Source organism: Phascolarctos cinereus, unplaced genomic scaffold (assembly GCF_003287225.1).
Source record: "Phascolarctos cinereus isolate Bilbo 61053 unplaced genomic scaffold, phaCin_HiC Scaffold_726;HRSCAF=1367, whole genome shotgun sequence".
NCBI lineage: Eukaryota > Metazoa > Chordata > Mammalia > Diprotodontia > Phascolarctidae > Phascolarctos > Phascolarctos cinereus.
In genome coordinates this window covers 203478093-203497900 of record NW_027556098.1, presented here as the reverse complement: position 1 = coordinate 203497900, position 19808 = coordinate 203478093, and the positions used below count along the sequence as shown (strand labels likewise).

Genomic DNA, 19808 nt, shown 5'->3' with positions numbered 1-19808 from the left:
AAAAAAAATCTGGTTGTTTTTTTTTTTGAAGTAATTGATGATAGTGAGTATAATATAGTTATCCCTTCCACATCCTACGGGTTAGGGATGTGGCACCCCGGCCCTCTGGAAAATCTGCATAAAATTTTTTGGCCTCTTTTTGTGTGAGAGATGAAGTAAGAATTTTTTCTTTTTCTTTTATGGGGTGTTTATAGTACTTTATTGTAGAATTTGGTTACATATTTGGTCATAGGCTATATGTAGGTCAATGTTTAGTAAAAATACTGCTTATACCTCCCCCCAAATTCCCATTTACAGTAATTTTTTATGATAACCCATGATATATTGAAACTGCAATGGGGAAAGTTATGATGTGGAAGGGATATGTGTACTTGACAACTCCTGTCTTATCTTCCCTTTCTTAAATTTATTGTAGGTGGATCTCCACCTCAACCAGTTGTACCGTCTCATAAAGATAAAAGTGGTGCTCCACCAGTTAGAAGTATCTATGATGAAATTTCCAGCCCAGGACTTGGATCAACACCTTTATCTTCAAGAAGACAGGTGGGTAGTATTAACATTGGGTTAATCATGTTAAGGATTGATTGTAATGGTTCTGAAACGTGAATACATAGCTAAAAAATTCTTAATAAAATCAAGAGTTATTTGAAAGGCATATGTATTTGTCTATGAATATTGGAAAGCTTTTAAAATAACTTTTCTTTTTTTATTTTGCTTAAATGGAGCAGTGCTAGACCTTTTAGGCACTCAATAAATACAAATGGAGTTTCTTTTTTTTTTCTAATGATAATCTACCCAGTATAGAAATAGGGTACTGTTGTGTGCTATACCACTTAAATTGTTACTAATTTAACAGTCATAATTCGGTACCTACTGTATGGAAAGCATTGTGTTCAGGTCCTGGAGAAAATACAAAGAAGAATACAAATGGTCCCTTCTCTCAAGGTATTTACATTTACTCCCATGGATTTAATTATCATTTCTGTAAAGAAAATTCTCAGATCTACTTGTCTAGCTCTAAGCTTTCACCTGACCTCCAGTCTTGCATCTCCTGCTGCCTCTTGGATTATCTAGAATGGGATGCCCCTGTAGACATTGTAACTCAAGATGTCCAAAACTGAACTCATTGTCTTTCCTCTACAAAACCTTCCTTCTTCCTAACTTCCCTGTTACTGTTGTGGGCCTAGTTACTCAGGCTAATAACCTCATTTCTTCTTAACTTTCCACCCCCTATATCCAGTCAGTTGTCAAGTCTTGTTGATTGTGTCTTTACAACATTTCATATTTATCCCCTTTTCTCTTCTCATACTTGCCACCACCCTGATGTCAACCCTCATCACTCCACACTTGGATTGTTATAGTAGTCTGCTGGTTGGTCTCCTTGCCTCAAGTCTCTCCCCACTCCAGTCTATCCTCTACTCACATCTTCCTAAAGCATAAATCTGACCATGTTACCACCCTATTCAATTCCAGTGGCTCCTTTATACTGATAAATATATGATTCTCTGTTTGGCTTTTAAAATCCTTCATAACCTGGCCCCTTCCTGTCTTTCTTGTCTTTCTATACTTCCCTCTGCTCACTCTCCTCTACTATAGTGGCCGTCTTATTCCTCAAAAAATACAGGACATTCTATCTTCCTAACTGAGTATTTTCACTGACTGTGTCCCATACCTGTTATGTTTTCCTTATCTCTCTTTCCTAGCTTCCCTGAAGTTCTACTTTTGCAGAAAGCCTTTCCTGGTCCTCCTTAATGCTAGTGCCTTTTCTCTGAAATTATCTCTAATTTTTCCTATATTAATTTTGTTTGTCCATAGTTTGTATGTTGTCTCTCCCTATTAGATTGTAAGCTTCTTGAGGGCAGGGACTATTTTTGCTTTTCTTTATATGCCCAGTGATTAGCATAGGGCCTAACATATACATAGTAACTTAACAACTACACAACTGGAGGTGATAGCTGTATACATCATTGGATCCTAGATCTAAAATTGGAAGGGAGCACTGAGGCCTTCAAGTCAAAATCCTCCATTTTGAAGATGAGAATACTGAGGCCCAGGGAAGGTAAGTCATGATTTGCCCAAAGTTACACAACAGAAAACATCAAAGGTAGGATTTGAACCTAGAACTTTGGAGTCCAGAGTCAGTGCTGATGTCATTGTATTATGCTACCGCAAAAACTACAATATGAGGGGCAGCTAGGTGGCGCAGTGGATAGAGCACTGGCCCTGAAGTCAGGAGAGCCTGAGTTCAAATCCAGCCTCAGATCAAACACTTGACACTTACTAGCTGTGTGACCCTGGGCAAGTCACTTAATCCCAATTGCCTTTAAAAAAACAAACAAACTACAATACAGAATATTCTGTGATTAGAAGAAGTATGAAGTACTTGGAGACTTCCTGCATGGTATACTGTAAAGAATGCTGAACTTTGACTCAGGAGAAAATTTCCTTTGTGTGATGCTGGTCATTTAACCTCTATCAGCTTCAGTTTCTTCATCTTTAAAGTAGGAAAATAAAACAGCAGTCAATATGTAGGATTATTTTGGCAACACTTTGTAAATCTTAAATGCTCTTTGGGTGATGTTAATTTGTTTTTCAGTTAGTAAATATTCATTTTCTCTCCCTTCTTCCCCCGTCCCCTTAAGGTAGGGGAGGAAGAAAAAACAAAACCCTTATAACAAACATACATAGTTAAGCAAAATAAATTCCCATGTTTTCCTTGTCCAAAAATATCTCTTATTCTGAATCTTTAGTCTATCACCTCTCTGTCAGAAAGTGGGTATAAGGATCATTATCAGTCCCTTGGAATCGTGGTTGATATTTGCATTGGTCAGAGTTCTTAAGCTTAGTGGAATGCCTGGCATAATAAGTACTTAATAAGTGTTATTGATTGATTAAGTCATTTACAGTTGTTTATCTTTCCAATGCTGTTACATAAATTGTTTTCTTTCGTCTGCTTATTTCACACTGCATCAGTTCATACAAGTCTTCCTAGGTTTCTATGAAACCATTCCTTCCATAATTTCTTATGTAATAGTAGCATCCCATTATGTTCATATACCATAGTTTAGCTGTTCTCCAGTTTATGGTTACCTTATTAATTTCCAGTTCTTTGTGACAACAAAAAGAGTTACTATGAACAATTTTGTATATATGAGCCCTTTTTCCCTTTCTGTGATCTCTTTGGAGTATAGGTCTAGTAGTATTGTTAGGCAATAAGATTTTACATAGCTTAGTGAAAATTTAGTTTAGTTTAGTGAGTTTCTTCTAAATTGGTTTCTAGAATGGCTGGACCAATTCATTGCTCCATTAATAGCATAGAATTAATGTGTCTGTTCTTCTACATTCTCTCCAACAATTGTCATTTTTCTTTTATTGTCATCATTGCCATTCTACTGAGTGTGAGAGGGAACCTTGGAATTAATTTAATTGCATTTCTCTAATTAATAGTGATATTGAGCATCTTGTCATTTGGTTGTTGATAACTCATATTTCTTCCTCAGAATATTACCTATTCATATCCTTTGGCCAGTTATCTATTGGGGAATGGCTCTTATAAGGTGGTCTCCGAAATCCCTTCCAATTTTTAAATTCTGTGCTTCTTTCACTTAGCCTATTTCAGTTATGTTCCAGTTTTGTCTCTAATGCCTAAAGGGAAACCCAAAGATATTATTCAAATACAGAAATGGACGGTACAGTTTCTTGGGAGCATTCTGTAAAGAATTCCGCTGGGATCTTTTTGATCAAGAAACAGTTTCCTTCTAGCAACTTTAATGGATGAAACCTTAAGCAGTTGAAGGAGGGAGAAACCACTTTGGTTATCTTTTCATAGAAAAATTCAAAGGAGCCAAGGAGAAGCTATTGTATATCGAATTCTTAGTATTTTTTGCTGTTAAGGGACATTTGAAGCTGTGGGCCTGGAGTTAAGGCTTATTGCTTTGCCCAAGTCTTTGACAGTAGGAGTCCTCATAAATCATTCTGATCATGATGGTAACAGTTTAGGATTTAGGGATACCTGTGATTCAAGATGTTTGATCTGTTAGAGCATAAATCTTGTATTATTTACACATGGACACAAAAAAATCAAATGAGAAGTAAGAAAAAATGTATGAGGGCACCAAACTATCGTGTAAAAATTAATGAAAAATTTAGAAGCAATATACTCTTCAGTTGTTATGGATAATGTGTTAACACAGTTCATTAATATTTATTTTAAAAACATTTATGTGTAGAATACACATCTCATTGTTACTTTTTACTCTCCCATTGTTTGTGTGTATCTCTATCTACCTACCTATCTGTCTAATTGTTCTTTATTTCAGACATTCTCTTTTTTCATTTTGACCTCCCAAACATTTGTTTCATTTCTACATAGACAAGTTAGATAGCTATATAGGAGAGAGCATAAAGTACTTGGGTATCTTCTTCCAGGACTAGTAGCCTAATTTCCTGAGTTGAGTTGCGTTTATGGAGATTGTGTTCTGCCAAATTTTAGTCTGTGAATTACAGATTGACTTTGCAGAATTTTTCTGGGCCTAGATTCTTTGCTAAATAAAATTTAGTTTCAGTATTAGCAGTTCATCGTATCTTTGTATTAACCAACTAACAGTTATAGTACTTGGGACTTAGTCAATCAGATGGAAACTGACTCTTCCAAGGGAAGGAAAGAAATTCAGAAAAGTTCTACTAATATCTTTTTGTCTCTATTTCTATGAATCTTTGAGTCTTCTATTCAGTAGTAGATGGAGTGCTGAATTCAGGATACTTGCAAAATTATTTTATATTCGTCTCCCTCCAATACAGTGTTTAGTAGAGAGTAGGGACTTTTCATTTTTTGCTTGTTGAGTGGATGAATGAATGAATGAATGAATGAATGAATGAATGTTGCTATTCTTCTGGCATATATCTATCTGGGATCGATTCATTATTTAGTTGTGCCACAGAGCCATTTTAATGAATTTGTTATTTTGTGAGCACTTCAGTTACCAGGCTACTAAGAGAAAATCATTTTCATAAAGATTTTGTAAAGATTAAAAAAATAGACATATGGCCTAGTAGTTAGTGATATCTTAATTGCCATTTTTGGCAGTGTTGTCTTTAATTTTTTTCATTCTTTGCATCCTTTGAGAGAACTCAAGTATTTTCAAATTTGTGTAATCTTCAGCATATATTTCCTTGGTATGTACTCACCAGTCCTTGTGCCAGTTTGACTTCTTCACACTTCAAAGACTTAGGTGCTAAGAATTGAATGTGCTGGTTATCCACTATCGTGTCATTGATGAGAGTAGTTATAGAAATGCTGACAAATTTGTTGTATTTCTCTTTTATTTGTTTTCCTCCTGCCAGTTTGATATCTGAATACCCTTGGGATGATATGGGCCAGATGAGCCAAGCTTTCTGGGGCAATGCTTATTTTTAATTAAGAGGTTATAATGCTTATAGCCTTCTGCCATCTTCCTTTGGCGTATTTTACAAATGAATTTGTCATCTAAGCCCATATTACCTTTTGCTTATCAAAACAAAGTGTTTGCTGGCTAAGGCAATTTCTTGGTTCTTCTGGCTTCGTTACCGTGGTCACCTTTATATTCGTTAAACTTTTATAGGAAATAGTGATAATTAAGATTGATTTTTTCCATTTCTTATTTTTCACTATCTTCTTACTTGAAGAGGTGAGGTTAAAACTACTGTAGTTGTTTACAATGTTGTCTTATTTAATTTGATGATAATTTTTGATGTTTGCTCTAGTTAGCTGACTTCAGACAGACCAGTGACTGAAAGGGCTCTCACATTGGTAACCAGGCTTCTCTTTTTAGTCTAGTCAATTTAATGTTTATGATGTTCAATGCTTGCTATTTACTGTGCCTCCTGATTCTCTCCTGGAGGAAAATACTTGTAATATACTAGTTGTGAATATTCTGAATTGTCTTTAGGCTTGTAATAATAAATACTACCTTTCTGAAGTGAAGTATTCAGAACTTGTTTTAGATAATGAAAAAAACCCTTGTCCCTTAACTTATGTCTTTTCTTTTAATGCAGCCCAACATTTCAGTAATGCAGAGCCCCTTGGTTGGAGTTATGCCAGCTTCCCCAGGAACAGGTAGCTATCTTCCTTACGTTAAAGAATAGTGATGTTACCAGACCTTTTCTTTTACATTCCAGACCTTGGTCATATCTTACAAATCAATGTTCTTTTTTTTTAGCTTAGTGCAAAAGGATATGGGCCTTTTAAGGTAATTTCCAGTTGTCCCTTGTTTGTATGTATGATGGTGTTTTTTTTTTTTTAAGTGAGGCAGTTGGGGTTAAGTGACTTGCCCAAGGTCACACAGCTAGTACGTGGCAAGTGTTTGGTCTGAGGGCGGCTTTGAACTCAGGTCCCCTTGACTTCAGGGCCGGTGCTGTATCCACTGCGCCACTTGGCTGCCCCGTTTGTATGTATGATGAAACCAGTAATTATTTGACTTGAATTTTTTTTTTCTTTTTGGAATTGAAATTCTTTTTACCTGCTGTTAAGTATAGATGAACAGTGACTTTTGATTGCCTAATATATACATTTCTTTTTTCTTGAGAAAAACTTCCTAGCTGTAAGAGAAACTGGCAAAATAGAAAGAACATTGCATTAAGAGTTAGGAGACATGGAATCTTGTCCTGGCTCTTTTACCTTGCAGCTTTGTTATTTAGGGCAAGTCACCTTTTCCTCTCTGAGCCTCAGTTTCTTCATCTAGAAAATGAAGAGATTGGGCTGGATGATTTCTAATTTCCATTCTGGTGCTAAAATTCTACGAATCCATGTCATTTCATGATTTAGCAAGATAATGATATCCTCTTTGATTGTGTATTGAAATCTGCTTTTTTTTTTAACTTCAAGGAGATTGGTGATCTTATAACAATTAATCTTCATATTTTTGAGATAGACTGATAGGGGCTAGATAAGAATTTGGAAAAAGTGTCTGGTTCAACAAAAGGTCTTAGCCCCAAAATGACTGAGTATTAAAGATTTCAGAGAATATTAAGAGAATGGAGAATAGCATGACATATTGGAAAAAGACCTGATTATGGAGTTGCGGGAATTCTTGATTCAATTCTGGCTCTTTTACTACTTACTTATATAGCCTTGGTCATGTCACTCTGCTTTGCAGAGGCTTAGTTTCCTTATCTATAAAATTGTGGGGTTGGACTTGATTAGCTCTAGATTGCTGTAATGTTCCTTCTAGTTTTAAATCCTATCAATTTGGGAGGTACCTAAGGTGAGGATTGGTCAGACTACCTGGATAAGCATGCACACTTCTCCTATGGGTACGGGAGAGTAGGTGGTTAATGTCAATTGTTGGGTCTGTATATGGAGAGATGTGGCAAGAATTATAGGTCTTAGACTCAGGTTTTGACTGACTAGATAGAACAGGACTGGATAAGACACTTCTAAGAGCTTGAAGTTCTTACTGGGAGTCTTGGATTAGGGTCAGAGTGAGGCCATCCTAGGATCTGGGATAGGATGAAACTGAAATGTGTCACTCTGCATTGGGCAGGTAAATTCAGTAGAGACGAATAAAGGCTTGGGTAATGGGAGTAGCATTGTTGGTGCTATTATCTACTGAATCTGTGGCTCGGTGGTGCAGATAATGTAGGTTGAAACCTATGATAACAGGTTCAGAACAGAAGGAAATGTGAAGTAGGGCCTTGAATGCTAGACTGGGACTCAGGAAGACCTGGATTCATATTCTGCCTCAGGCACTAACTAGCCAAGTGACCTTGTCATTTAAGTCGTTCAACTTTTCTGTGGCTCACTTTCTTCATCTGTCATAGAAGGGGTTAGATCCATTAATCTATAAGGTCTTTTCCAGCTCCAGTGACTCTGTTAAGGGTTTGAAATTTTTTTTTAGGCGGTTGGGGTTAAGTGACTTTCCCAGGGTCACAGAGCTAGTAGGTGTCAAGTGTTTGGTCTGAGGCCGCATTTGAACTCAGGTCCTCCTGACTTCAGGGCTGGTGCTCTATGCATTGTGCCACCTAGCTGCCCCAGGGTTTGAAGTTTGAAACAAGCTCAGCAGCTTATTAGGAGGTAACTTGGATGTCACTCTGAAAGTATATTAGGTTAACTCTGGTGTATTTCCAATTCTATGTGATACTGAATTTTTTTTCTTTTAATGGAGTTCAAGGTAAGTATGGAAGTCCAAAATCAAAGGTCAGCAAAGCAAGCTAATGTTAAGAGATTCTTTCCAGCACACTAGCTTGTGGAGGATCCCTTAGTAGAGCTAGCCATCTCTGAAAAATGTAAGAACTGTGATAAAGAAAATATACAAAGCCTTATCAGCCACTTGGAGCCACTGCTGCATCAGCTATGACTTTGATTACAAGATTTGACCAAAAAAATTGTGGAAAAGACATACAGGCAGAGGTGAATGAGATGTGATTTAAAAGAAGGAAAAGTTATATTTGTGTTGAACTAGGAGGGAATGTGTTATATAAGTGGTTTTATATACACCCACACACACCCACACCCACCCCCCTCCCCCACTCCCCACACAAACAACTGAGAGAAATTTGGAGAGACTAAGGAATTGGAATCTTAAGGAGTGGATGAGATTGGTGTTAGATTCAGAGGAGCGAGATTTTCTGTCTCCCCTAAATTAGCACAAATAAATGAAAATCCCCATATAATATATTAATTTTAGTTAGAAAGTATGGAAAGTAGAAAATTGGACATCACCTTATGGTAGTATTCATTGCTATTTTATGCAGACCATTTTGGCAGAGTAGTGACTATTATAACTGAAATTGAAAATTAATGGTAATCTTATTTTAGCTACAGTAGAAAATTATTATGATTTCTGAAGAATGATACTTTCTGGGTAAGGAAGCCTTTGGGATAACTTAGAGATTTAGCTCTTTAGCACAGATAGCTGGAGGATTTACTGAGGATAAGAAGTGGTTATTTGCCTTCTAACCTGCAGAGAGCTCTTTTCTCTTCTCTCTCAGGCACTCTTCTTAGATATCAATTTGTTTACTTTTAATCTCTGCTATCCCTGCTGTAGTAGCTTCTGTTAACCTTCAGTATTGATGCAGTAGCCCACCTGGATTCTCATCGCTATTGGGGTTTTTTTTCTGCTTCTCTGATTAAAAAAAAAATTTATTGGTGCTTTTAGAAAACAATATGCTTATCCTTAATAGAACCCTTCCTGTAAAAAAGTAACTGAGTAAAGCAAAAAACAGATTGATGTATTGACCACATTTGATAGAATATTCCTCATTCTATGTCTGTAGTCTAACATCCCTCATGGAGAGGAGAGATATACAGATTATGTCTGAAAAAAATCTAGGGGTTTCAATGAACTCCATGCTTAATATAATTTAGCAGTATGATGGGGCAGTCAAAAAAAGATTACGTGATCTTCTTGGCCTGCTTTAAGAGCGGCATAACTTCTAGAAAAAAAATCTGTGATAGTTACGTACTGTGCCCAAGTCAGCCCACATTCAGAGTATTGTGTTCAGTTCTGGGCACCATAGTTTAAGAAAGATGTTCATAAGCTGGAGTGGTGAAGGACCTTAAATCCCTGTCATTTGAAAATTGATTGAAGGGACTGGTATATTTTTTGGGGGGGAGGAGAGATTGAAAGGACATGATAGCTGTCTCCAAGTATTTGAAGGTCTGCCATGTAGAAGAGGAGTTAGACTAATTGTGTTCTGCCCCTGAAGGAAGAAATTGATGGAAGATGCAGAGAGATAGATTTAGGCATGGTTTAAGGAAAAAATTCCCACAGTTAGAACTGACCCAAAGTGTCATGAGTTGAAATGATGAATTTCCCCATTGTAAGATGTTTTCAAGCAGAGGCTGAATGGCCATTTGTTTGATATGTTATAGTGTGTGTTTTTTTCATGTGTGACTTGGACTGGTTATATTGTTTCTGAATCTCCCTTGTCTAATCTGTTCCATTGATCTATCTCTCTGTTCTTTAACCAATACCAGATGATTTTGATGACTGCTGCTTTAGAATATAATTTGACATCTGGATGTACTGTTTCCCGTTCCTCCTTTTTATCATTTCCTTTGATTTTCTAGATCTTTTGGTTTTCCAAATGAGTTTTGTTATTATTTTATTAAGTTCTGTAAAGTATCCCCATGGTAATTTGATTAATAGAGCAATAAAAATGTAGGTTATTTTTGGTAGTGTTGCCATTTTTATTATTTTGGCATGATCTAGCAGTGAGCACAGATTATTCCTACAGCTGTTTAAGTTCTTTATGTCTTTAAGGAGCGCTATATAATTGAAGCTATATAAGTTTTTTGTGTGCTTTGAGAGGTCAATCCACAGATATATCATGCATTTTGTAGTTATGTGTGATGAGATTTCCCTTTCTATTATTGCTTCTTGTTTTTTGTTATTATTTAGAAACACTGGTGATTTTTTAATGATTTTTGTAGGCTACAACTTTGCTGAAGCAATTAATTGTCACAATATCTTTGGTGATTCCCTAGTGTTTTCCATCATATCATTAGCAAATAAGGATAGTTTTATCTTTTCTTTACCTGTCTTTATTTCTTTAATTCCTTTCTCTTGTCTTATTGTTATTGCTAGCATTTCCAAAACTGTATCAAATAATAGTGGGGAGAGTGGGTATCCTTGCTTCTCTCTGGATAGATTTTACTGTAGTTGGGAAAAGACTTTAAATGGAAGTGTAGTGTGTTACTCAATGAAAAGAGCACTAGATTTGAAGTCAGATCTGAGCTTGAGTTTTGGCTGTGACACTTAGTTTCTTCCTGACCTTTGACAAATCATTTCACCTCACTGAGCCAGGGTTTTTTTTTTTTCACTTCTATAAAATGGAGGTAATAATACTGCCACTACCTACTTCCCAAGACTTTTGTGAGGAAAGCTCTTTGAAAGCTTTAGAGTGCTACAGAAGTATGTTATTAATAATAAGAAAACTGGTGCTGACCAGTTGTAAAGAGGTTTTATGACAATTATCACTCACCTTGAGTCTGGCAGTCTCCCTGCTCATTTATTTGGAATTTGGAATACATGTCCATATGGAATATTACAGGTGATACTTACATTAGCAGCCTAAACTACAGAAGATTTTTTTTTTATTTTTAGGCAACTGGGGTTAAGTGACTTGCCCAGGGTCACACAGCTAGTAAGTGTCAAGTGTTTGGTGTGAGGCCGAATTTGAACTCAGGTCCTCCTGACTTCAGGGCCGGTGCTTTATCCACTGCGCCACCTAGCTGCCCCCAGAAGATGTTTTTAACCATACTGCAAACACACAGTAATAGGATGTTAAACTTAGAGCTGAAAAGGACCTCAGAGGTAATCTAGTTTAACTCCCTTATGAGGAAACTGAAACTCCAAGAGGTCAAATGACCATTCCAAATTTATACAGGTAGTAAATAGTAGAGAATTCAGTTCCTCTGATTCTATCTACATGCTGTGCTTTTCCCATAGTTTCATTACAAATGCAATATGCTTTGTGGTTTGGGAACTAAACCTGGAAACTACCATTGTTTCTAGGGCAAAATGGTAAGTGAATGATGCTGTGCTGGGAATACATTGTTAACCCTTCTCTTGCCAGTTTTGGTGGAGGTCATCTAACTCATGGCAAGAAGATACTATAGGGATTGGGGAAACCCTTTACTTTTTAGGGAACTAGATGGAGTGAGCTCTTGTCTTTACTCACTGTTGTTATGTAAAAAATCTTAGGGAATACTTGTAGTTGATTACTTATAAAAGATGTATCTTATAGGCTTTTTGTTGTGTCTAACTTAAGGTTTAGAAGTTAGCTGATTCTTAGAGCAGCTTAGTCCATTTTGATCACGTTTTTGTTCCTTGCTCTGTTAATTTGCAGAGGGTGTTGACTTCTATTTATGTGGTTTCATAAAGTGGTTAATTATATTAGTGATCTTTCAGCTCTGGTATTTTCTCTGGTTGTTTCCTACCTAGAAGTCTTTCCTTCCTCATCTCTGCCTACTGGCTTCCTTGGTTGCTTCTTAGTCCTATCTAAACTGAAATCCCATCTTCTGTAGGAAGCCTTTTCCAACCCCTCTAAATTCTAGTGCCTTCTCTTCTTTAATGATTTCCTTTTTAGCTTACATGTAGCTTATTTCTACCTATTTGTTTTCTTGCTGTCTTGCCCTTTAGATTGTGAGCTCCTTAAGGGCAGGAATTCTCTTTCACCCTTTTTGTATCTCCAGTACATAGCATAATTCCTGGCACATAGCAGATGCTTATTAAATGTTTATTGATTGCTCCTGACTGACTTTTAGGTCAGTAGTCCTTATTTTGAAATGATCTATTCTGCTATTTCAAATGAATTTTGAAAAATAGCTCATTTTCCTGAATTGGTCCTTTGCCTTCTGCTTTGGTTTGATCTTGTGAAGGGTGTTTAAGTTATGATTTATCAAGAGAGACACATTACTGTCCAATTTAACATGGTTTGTAAATACGTATGCTTAATTTTCAGCTTTTGTAAAGCATAGCATGTGTATACCAGAAAGTCTGATTGAAAGGATGTAGAATCAGTGAAGCAATTAAACATTTTTTAAAAAGCAATTATGTTAAAGTTATGTAAATGGTTTTAGATTATTTATAAGTAATTATATTTCTTCAGAGTAGTTGACAGGGCAGTAATAAGACTGCTTGTTAATTTAACTTTGATTTTGATTTATTTTTAAAAGTCATAATGGCCCTCTAACTTTGAGCCTTCTTAAGGGTCATTACAAAATACAGTACAGCTAAACATTGCTTTTTTTTTTGTATTAATATAGTACTTGGATATTTTGATTGACTTTAGAGTAAAATGCCTTTTCTGTTTCTATAAATTAGGGGTATGACTCTTGTAGGAACTTTTGTTTATGTGTATTTTTCATTCTCTAAATTTTTTTGTACTCAGTTATCATCATATTGTTTTAAATGAATGTCATGAAATTAAAGACCTGTGATTTTAGATCAGAGAATAACAGATTTTGAGAGTTTGAAGAAACTTCAACAGTCGTATTGTTCCAACCCTTGCCTGAAAATAAAAATCCTCATTATAATATACCCAACAAGTTGTCATCTAAACTTTGTTTGAAGGTCTCCTTTGAGGAAGAATACACTGTTTTTCAAGACCCTTCATTCTGCTTTTTGGTAGCACTAGGTTTTAAAGGTTTTTTGTTTTTTTTCCCCAACAACAAGCTTAAATTTACTCCTTTGCAACTCCTACTTTTGCCCTCATAGGCCCAGCAAAATGAAGCTCATTCATGTTTCCACATGGCAGCCTTTCAAGTACTGAAGGCCTCTGTTATCTCCCAAGTCTTCTTTGGGGTGAATAGTCAACAAGCATTTATCATGTACCAGTTCTCTACCAAGCACTGGGCTATGTCCTAGGAATATAAATATAAAGAATGAAATAGTTTTTGTTCCCAAGGAGTTTACAGGGGATACAAGTTCATGTATAAATGTAAAGAGAATAAATATAAAGTTAAATTCAGTGTAGTTGGAGAGGGAAGACACTAAGTGCAGCTGTTGGAATCAGTAAAGGCTAGAAAGTGGTCCTTGAGGTGCATTTGAAGGAATAGAGGGATTCAGTGAAGCAGAGGTGGCGAAATAAAGTACATTGGAGAGAGCTGATTCAAAGGCATGGAGATAGGAGGTAGAGTTAGAGCTGGGGAATGGAATGCTATGTATGAGGAACAGAGAAAAAGCCAGATCAGAGGGTATTGGTGTGGGCAGAGTAAGGGAAGTGATGTTGAAAAGTTTGGGGCCAAGGTTTTAAAAACTAAACAGAGAAGTTTATATTTCATCCTAAAGGTTATAGGGAACCACTGGGGTTTATTAGGTAGAGGAGTGACATGATTAGATCAGTATTTAAGGAAATTTACTTTGTTAACTATTTTTAAGTTAGGGTGAACTGGAGAGAGACTTGAAGCAAGGAAGCCCTTCTAATAATTTAGGTGAGTGGTAATGAGGACTTGAATTAAGGTAATAGCTGTTTGAGTAGAGAGAAGGGATTAGATGTAAGAGGTATCGTGGAGGTAGAAATGCCAAAATTGGCAATTGATTGGTATATGAGGTGAGGAAGACTGAGAAGTTGATGATAATGCCACAGTTTTAAACTGGGGAGACTAGAAGAATGGTTGTGCTTTTGGTAGAAATAAGGAAGTTTGGTGGGGAAAGATCATGTGTTCAATTTTGAGCATGTTGAATTTAGTATGTTTCTAGGACATTCACGGGGATAGAAAGACTGAGTCTGGATCTATAATTCGGGGAGTTATCAGCAAAGAGTTGATAATTAGACCCATGAGACCTCCATTCATCTGGAGGAGATGGGATGGTGATAGAAGTAATCTGGAGTTGGGAGTTTAACCTTAAGGGTTTATAGGACAAGGGATTCAAGAGTAGAGAATAGTGGAGAGTTAAATTACTTCATTAAGAAGTTGAAGTTGGGGGGGCAGGTAGGTGGCATAATTCAGCCTCAGACACATAACACTAGCTGTATGACCCTGGGCAAGTCATTTAACCCCATTGCCTTAAAAAAAAAAGTTGAGGTTGGGAGGAGAGTCCAGCCAGAACAAGGGGCGGTTGCCTGGTGAAGTATTGAGGAGAGAGATTGCCATTAATGGTGAGGGTGAAGAATAGGTTTGCAGAAGAATTAAGGCAGGGAAAAATGAAATGTTAGGGGAGGATTTGCAAAGTATTTTGCAAATATTAGTTCATTTGATCCAGTGGTTAGCACAGTGCATGCATATAGTAGGTGCTTAATAAATGTTGATTGATTGATCCATACAACAACCTTGGGAGGTATAGATGTTGTTATTATTCCTATTTTGCAGATGATAAAACTGAGGCAAGTGGAGGTTAAGTTACTTGCCCAGGGTCACACATTAAATGTTGGAGGAAGGATTTGCTTATGTATAGATAAATAAAAATTAGTGCATAGGAGGAATAGAGTTTTATGAAATCAATATAAGAGATCACTTCTGGCAAGGGTCATCTGGGAAGGCTTCACTGAGTAACGAATGTCCTTGGGGAGATATAAGATGCCAGTTTTAGGGAAGGCGTTTTTTATACAAGGAAGATTGGGAGATCCTGGTTAATGAGACATTGTAGTAGTTAATGGAACATTTAATTACATTAATATTTAGCATTAGCTTAAATGAATGTTTGGTCCTATTAGGGACTGTTGTTGCAGGAAGAGCTGGAATAGCTTCACATTCCAGTCAGATTTTTTTGTTATGGATTAGAGGTAAGTGTTCAATATTCACTTAAGTTTTGTGATAGAGTTGTTGATTTATTAAGCTTGTAGGATCATATAGATTTAGAGCTGGCACATGCCTTAGAAGTGTTCTTGTCTAATTCGCTTATTTGTCAGATGAGAAAACTGAGGCTCAGATAAGTAATTTGTCCAATATCACACAAGTAATAAGTGGCTCTAGATCTAATTTTCTTTGCACTGTAGCTTGCTTGAGGATTCAGAATAGTTCTGTTTGAATCTCTGGTTTTTTTGGGGCTTAGCAGTTTCCACAGAAGAGGCATAAGAGGAATTGACCAATTGGTATGTTTTAACACACATGAAAAGGAAGACTTGTAGCTTTATTTTGAGGCATCTTGTAGACGGAGGAGAGGGACAAAGACATCCAGATCACAGGTCACTGGAGGGACAAGAATATAATCCAGTTTCTAGAAGAGTTCATCACCATTGTGATCAGCCAGCAGAATGACATCCGGGCCTTGGTTAAGATAATCTTTGGGCTATAGCTGATGGAGGAAGTAGAACAATGATTCTTCTAAGAGGTGTTCTTTGGACTTGGCACCTAAGTTCTTATCAGTCATAGTTTGGTGTGAATAATTCTGGGTTCTTTCCTGTATAACAGGGGATCTCTGGCATGTGTGCAAGATCCAGGGTTTTTATGCAGAGGGCTCAAGGTCTCAAATAGGCAGGATTTTCTACTTCTTTGATAGTCTGGGAAGTCCTATTTAATGAGGTTGCATGCCTGAATTCCAGGTATAGGAGACTCCAGAAAAGGGAGGAGGTGCATGGAGGAGGAAGGGATTTATTTAGAGCAGGACTTAAACTTTTTCCACTCAGGACCCCTTTTTGAGTTTGGTCAGCCTTCCTTGGCTGTGTTTGGCCTGAAGGCATGCACAGTGCACATGCTTTGTGTTCGTGACCAAGGTTCCTGTGAAGTTGCTCGATGCAACATGAGCAGGTGCTGTCAGAAACACCTGACATTCATTGTGTGTTTGATTTTGAATGAATTTTTGGTTGTTGGGCTTTCAGAAACCTTTTACTGTTGCCAAATTTTTCATGACCCCATATGTGGTCTCGACCCACAGTTTATGAAGTGCTGATTTAGAGCAGAGACAGCTTGTTGTAAAAAAGCCTAGGCTTCTACATAGGTTCATACGTAAAATTGTAGAGGTTTTTTGGACTATCTCATTGTCACTATATGTGTTTTTTCTTTTAATTTTTAAGAGTATCTGAAATTCTAGACACCTAGAAACTGAAGTGATTTCATTTTTCTTAACCCTGCTGTATTTCCTGACTTTATTAACTTTGTTAGTTGTACTACCAGTCTTTTAGTTATCCATGTTTTCAGCATTGTAATCATCTGTGACTTTTCCCTCTTCATTGTTCCCCACACCCAATTGATTGCCAAGTTCTATTCATTTTGCCTCCTCAGTGTGGCTCACATTTGTCCCTCTTGTTACCAGTACCTTCTACCTTTCTAATTCTGATAATGATGACTTCTCTCCTGGGCTATTGCAGTTGTCTTCTAACAAAACTTTCCATATCCTTTCTCCTTCCATGAGTCTATGCTGTGTATCACAGACAGAAGCAATACTTCCTAATGTACAGGTCTTGATCACAGAATCTCCAAGTTGGAAAGAATCTGAGAGGCCATCTAGTCCAACCTGTACCTGCATAAGAAACTTATCTACAACATACCTGACAAAAGGGGTATGTTTGCTTTTCTACTTAAGTCTGTGGGTTAGGGGGAGGGAACTCACCACTGCCCAAAATAGTACATTTCACATTTGGAGAGCTCTAATTATCAGGAAGTTTCCCCTTACCTTAAGCCTAATTTTAATCCTTTTCAGCTGCCACCTGTTGCTTCTGTGTCTTTCCTTTTTTGTTCAAGCAGAACATGTTTAATCCAGCTTCCCTGTGAGAGCCCATCAAATCCTTAACATCCATCATCTCCCTTGCCTCCCCCAAGTTTCCTTTTCCTCCCCAAGGGAATAGGGATCAGGTCACATTGTATATTGAACGTAGTCCCTATTTCTTAGCCTGGACATTCAAAGACCTGTACTGATTCCAACCAGTCTTTCTATTCCTTATTTCTTACTTACCTCTTTCCCTCATATCAAATTGAAGTTTTCACGGTCCTTGTGAAAATCCTTTCACAATCCTGTGCCTTTGCTTAAAGTGATTTTTTTTAACCTGTTGACCTTCTTCTACTGAACCCTCAAAACCAAACTCAAATGCCTTCTCTGTCATAGAATCTTCCCTGGTGTTAAAGCTTTAGTAATGCTAGATTTGGAGTCAGAGGGCCTGGATTTCAAATTCTAGCTCTGGTACTCACTACTTGTGTGACCTTGGGCATGTCACTTAAGCCTTCTGGGCCTCTGTTTCCTCTTCTACAAAATGAGAGAGTAGGACTAGGTGACTTTTGAAGTCTTTCCCATCCTACTTAGAAATCACCTCTACTTCATTATATTCTTCTTATGTGTCTCTAATTTATTTGTGTTCTTTTTATGTGCTTATTGTATTATGCTTATTTATTTGTATGTTTTATCCCTTTTGCATTGTAACCTTGTTTAAAGTAGGTATTATGTCTTACTTATCTTTATATCTCTTCTGGTGACTTGCAAGGAGTAAGCTCTTAGTAAATAAGTATTTGTTGAATAATGTGCACAGCATTGCATCAAAGTGCAACAGATTTGTTTTAAATATAATAACAAGCCCCCACATTTGGGAGCCAGGTGGACTTTTCAGTTTTCAAGGGAAAAAAAAAGGATAAGAGAACCATAGGATTAATTCATTGCCTGTCCATTGTTTTTCTGCCCTCTTGAGCACATGCAAGGTGTAGAACCTTGACCCCACACTAGAATAGGTACAGGGATGGCTGAGAAGTGTTAGGCTCCTTGAACAAGGTATCCTTGCTGCCTAGATCTAGTTGTGCTCTCTAGTACCTCTGACTTTTTTTTTTCAAGTTATAGTGATAGTAAAAATGAAAATGGTCAGGAAGGACTTCATGGAGAATGTAATTCATATTTAGCAAAAATGAAAATACTATGAAATAACACTGAAAATTATTTTTAACCGTTTGTTTTCTATAAGTTTCAAATTTTTAACTATTAAGTTCACAAATATCTTTTTTTGATTAAAGTTCTTTTAATAAATTTTGCATAATTTTATGTGCTATTTTTCATTTAAAACATAGATTTCAAATAAAATGAATCGATCACATTGGAATTTAACTTATCTTTTAATAATAGGTTCAGGCGTGTTCAGTCCAGCAAATATTGGTCAGCCACGAAAGACTACTCTGTCTCCTGCTCAGTTGGATCCCTTTTATACTCAGGGAGATTCCCTGACTTCAGAAGATCACCTTGATGACACTTGGGTAACTGTATTTGGGTAAGAGATTTTCATCGTTTGGGTCTCTGCCTTAAGCTTTTTTATTTTTGGGCAAAGAACTAAACTACTTCCTTATTTTGTTGTCTTAAAAATATTCAACAATTAATGTATTTTATTAATCAAGTGTGTAACCTTATTTTAGTGTGGGAAAATAGATATATCCCTAGTCATTTATTTTAAATTTGGATTAGAATTATGTGGCTGTTATTTGGTTTCTTACTGTGTCTGACTTACTATGCCCTCATCTATGATTGAGTCTTAATTCCAGAGAGTCATTTTGCCCACTTTCCAGTAACTTCTTCCTTCTATTTCATACATAATTTTGAAGCAACAAAATTGGCATAAAAATCATGACAATTATGTAAATATATATAACGTAACACCTAGCATGCACATTTATCTAGTCATCACATATCAGTAAAAATGAAGTAGCTGAACAGATAAGAGATTGGTTGTTTTTTGAAAACAGTTGCCAGAAAAATACTGAAACTTACCGCATGAGTTTTGGAAGTCAGTTGATGTTAGAGTAATATAACATAAAATCAGAATTATTTCATTCTCTCATTTTTTTTTCAGAAAGACCAAGAATTTTCCTCATTCAAGCCTGTATTTGTAATAATTGAAACTAGGTTCTTTGTATTTGAATCTTTATATTCTTTTAATCATGAAATGCCAGTACATTGATAACTGAATTTCAACTTCTGAACAAAAATCTTCAGTTCAGTAGCAGCAATGTCAGTAACATGATTATGTCACTATGAATTGGGTAGATTGCTTGAAGCACTTGGAAACATTTTCTATCTTTAGCCTCCCCATTTTTCATTTGTTATTTTTTTGCCTCATTCCATATTATAGGAATACCTTATTTATTCATCTTGGAATAAAGTGTTCCATATAATGACATTTTCAGGATAACAACATTTTTAAGTGCCAAAACATTTTATGTTAACCATTTTTATGGAATTATTTCTCAGTTATTTAATGTATTTTCCTGGTTCAGTAAATTATACTGAACATTATTTAACTTTTTCAGGGTAACATGGGGCTATCCTTAATACTAGTCTTCTACTACAATAAAGTTATTCTTAAGGTATCTTGAGGTGGATGCTTAGTCGATCCCAGAATGCTGTGATCTTTTGGTTCATTTCTGATTTTTTATAATTTTTTTCACATCTCCTCCATCACTGTCAAATTGTTACTTC

At 36.4% G+C, this 19808-nt stretch overlaps 1 protein-coding gene across 3 annotated transcripts in view; it reads left to right on the top strand.

The window, feature by feature from the left end:
• Window positions 1–19808, top strand: part of NUP35 (nucleoporin 35) — an 89879-nt gene that overhangs the window by 37406 nt on the left and 32665 nt on the right. For all 3 annotated transcript variants that reach the window (XR_002328195.2, XM_021006395.2, XM_021006393.2), the window contains exons 3-5: window positions 416–543; window positions 6034–6094; window positions 18465–18606. Coding sequence is in view for 2 of the 3 variants with exons in the window: in XM_021006395.2 (XP_020862054.1) it covers window positions 416–543; window positions 6034–6094; window positions 18465–18606 (331 nt within the window). In the remaining variant the exon portion in view is untranslated. The remainder of the gene's footprint in view (window positions 1–415; window positions 544–6033; window positions 6095–18464; window positions 18607–19808) is intronic.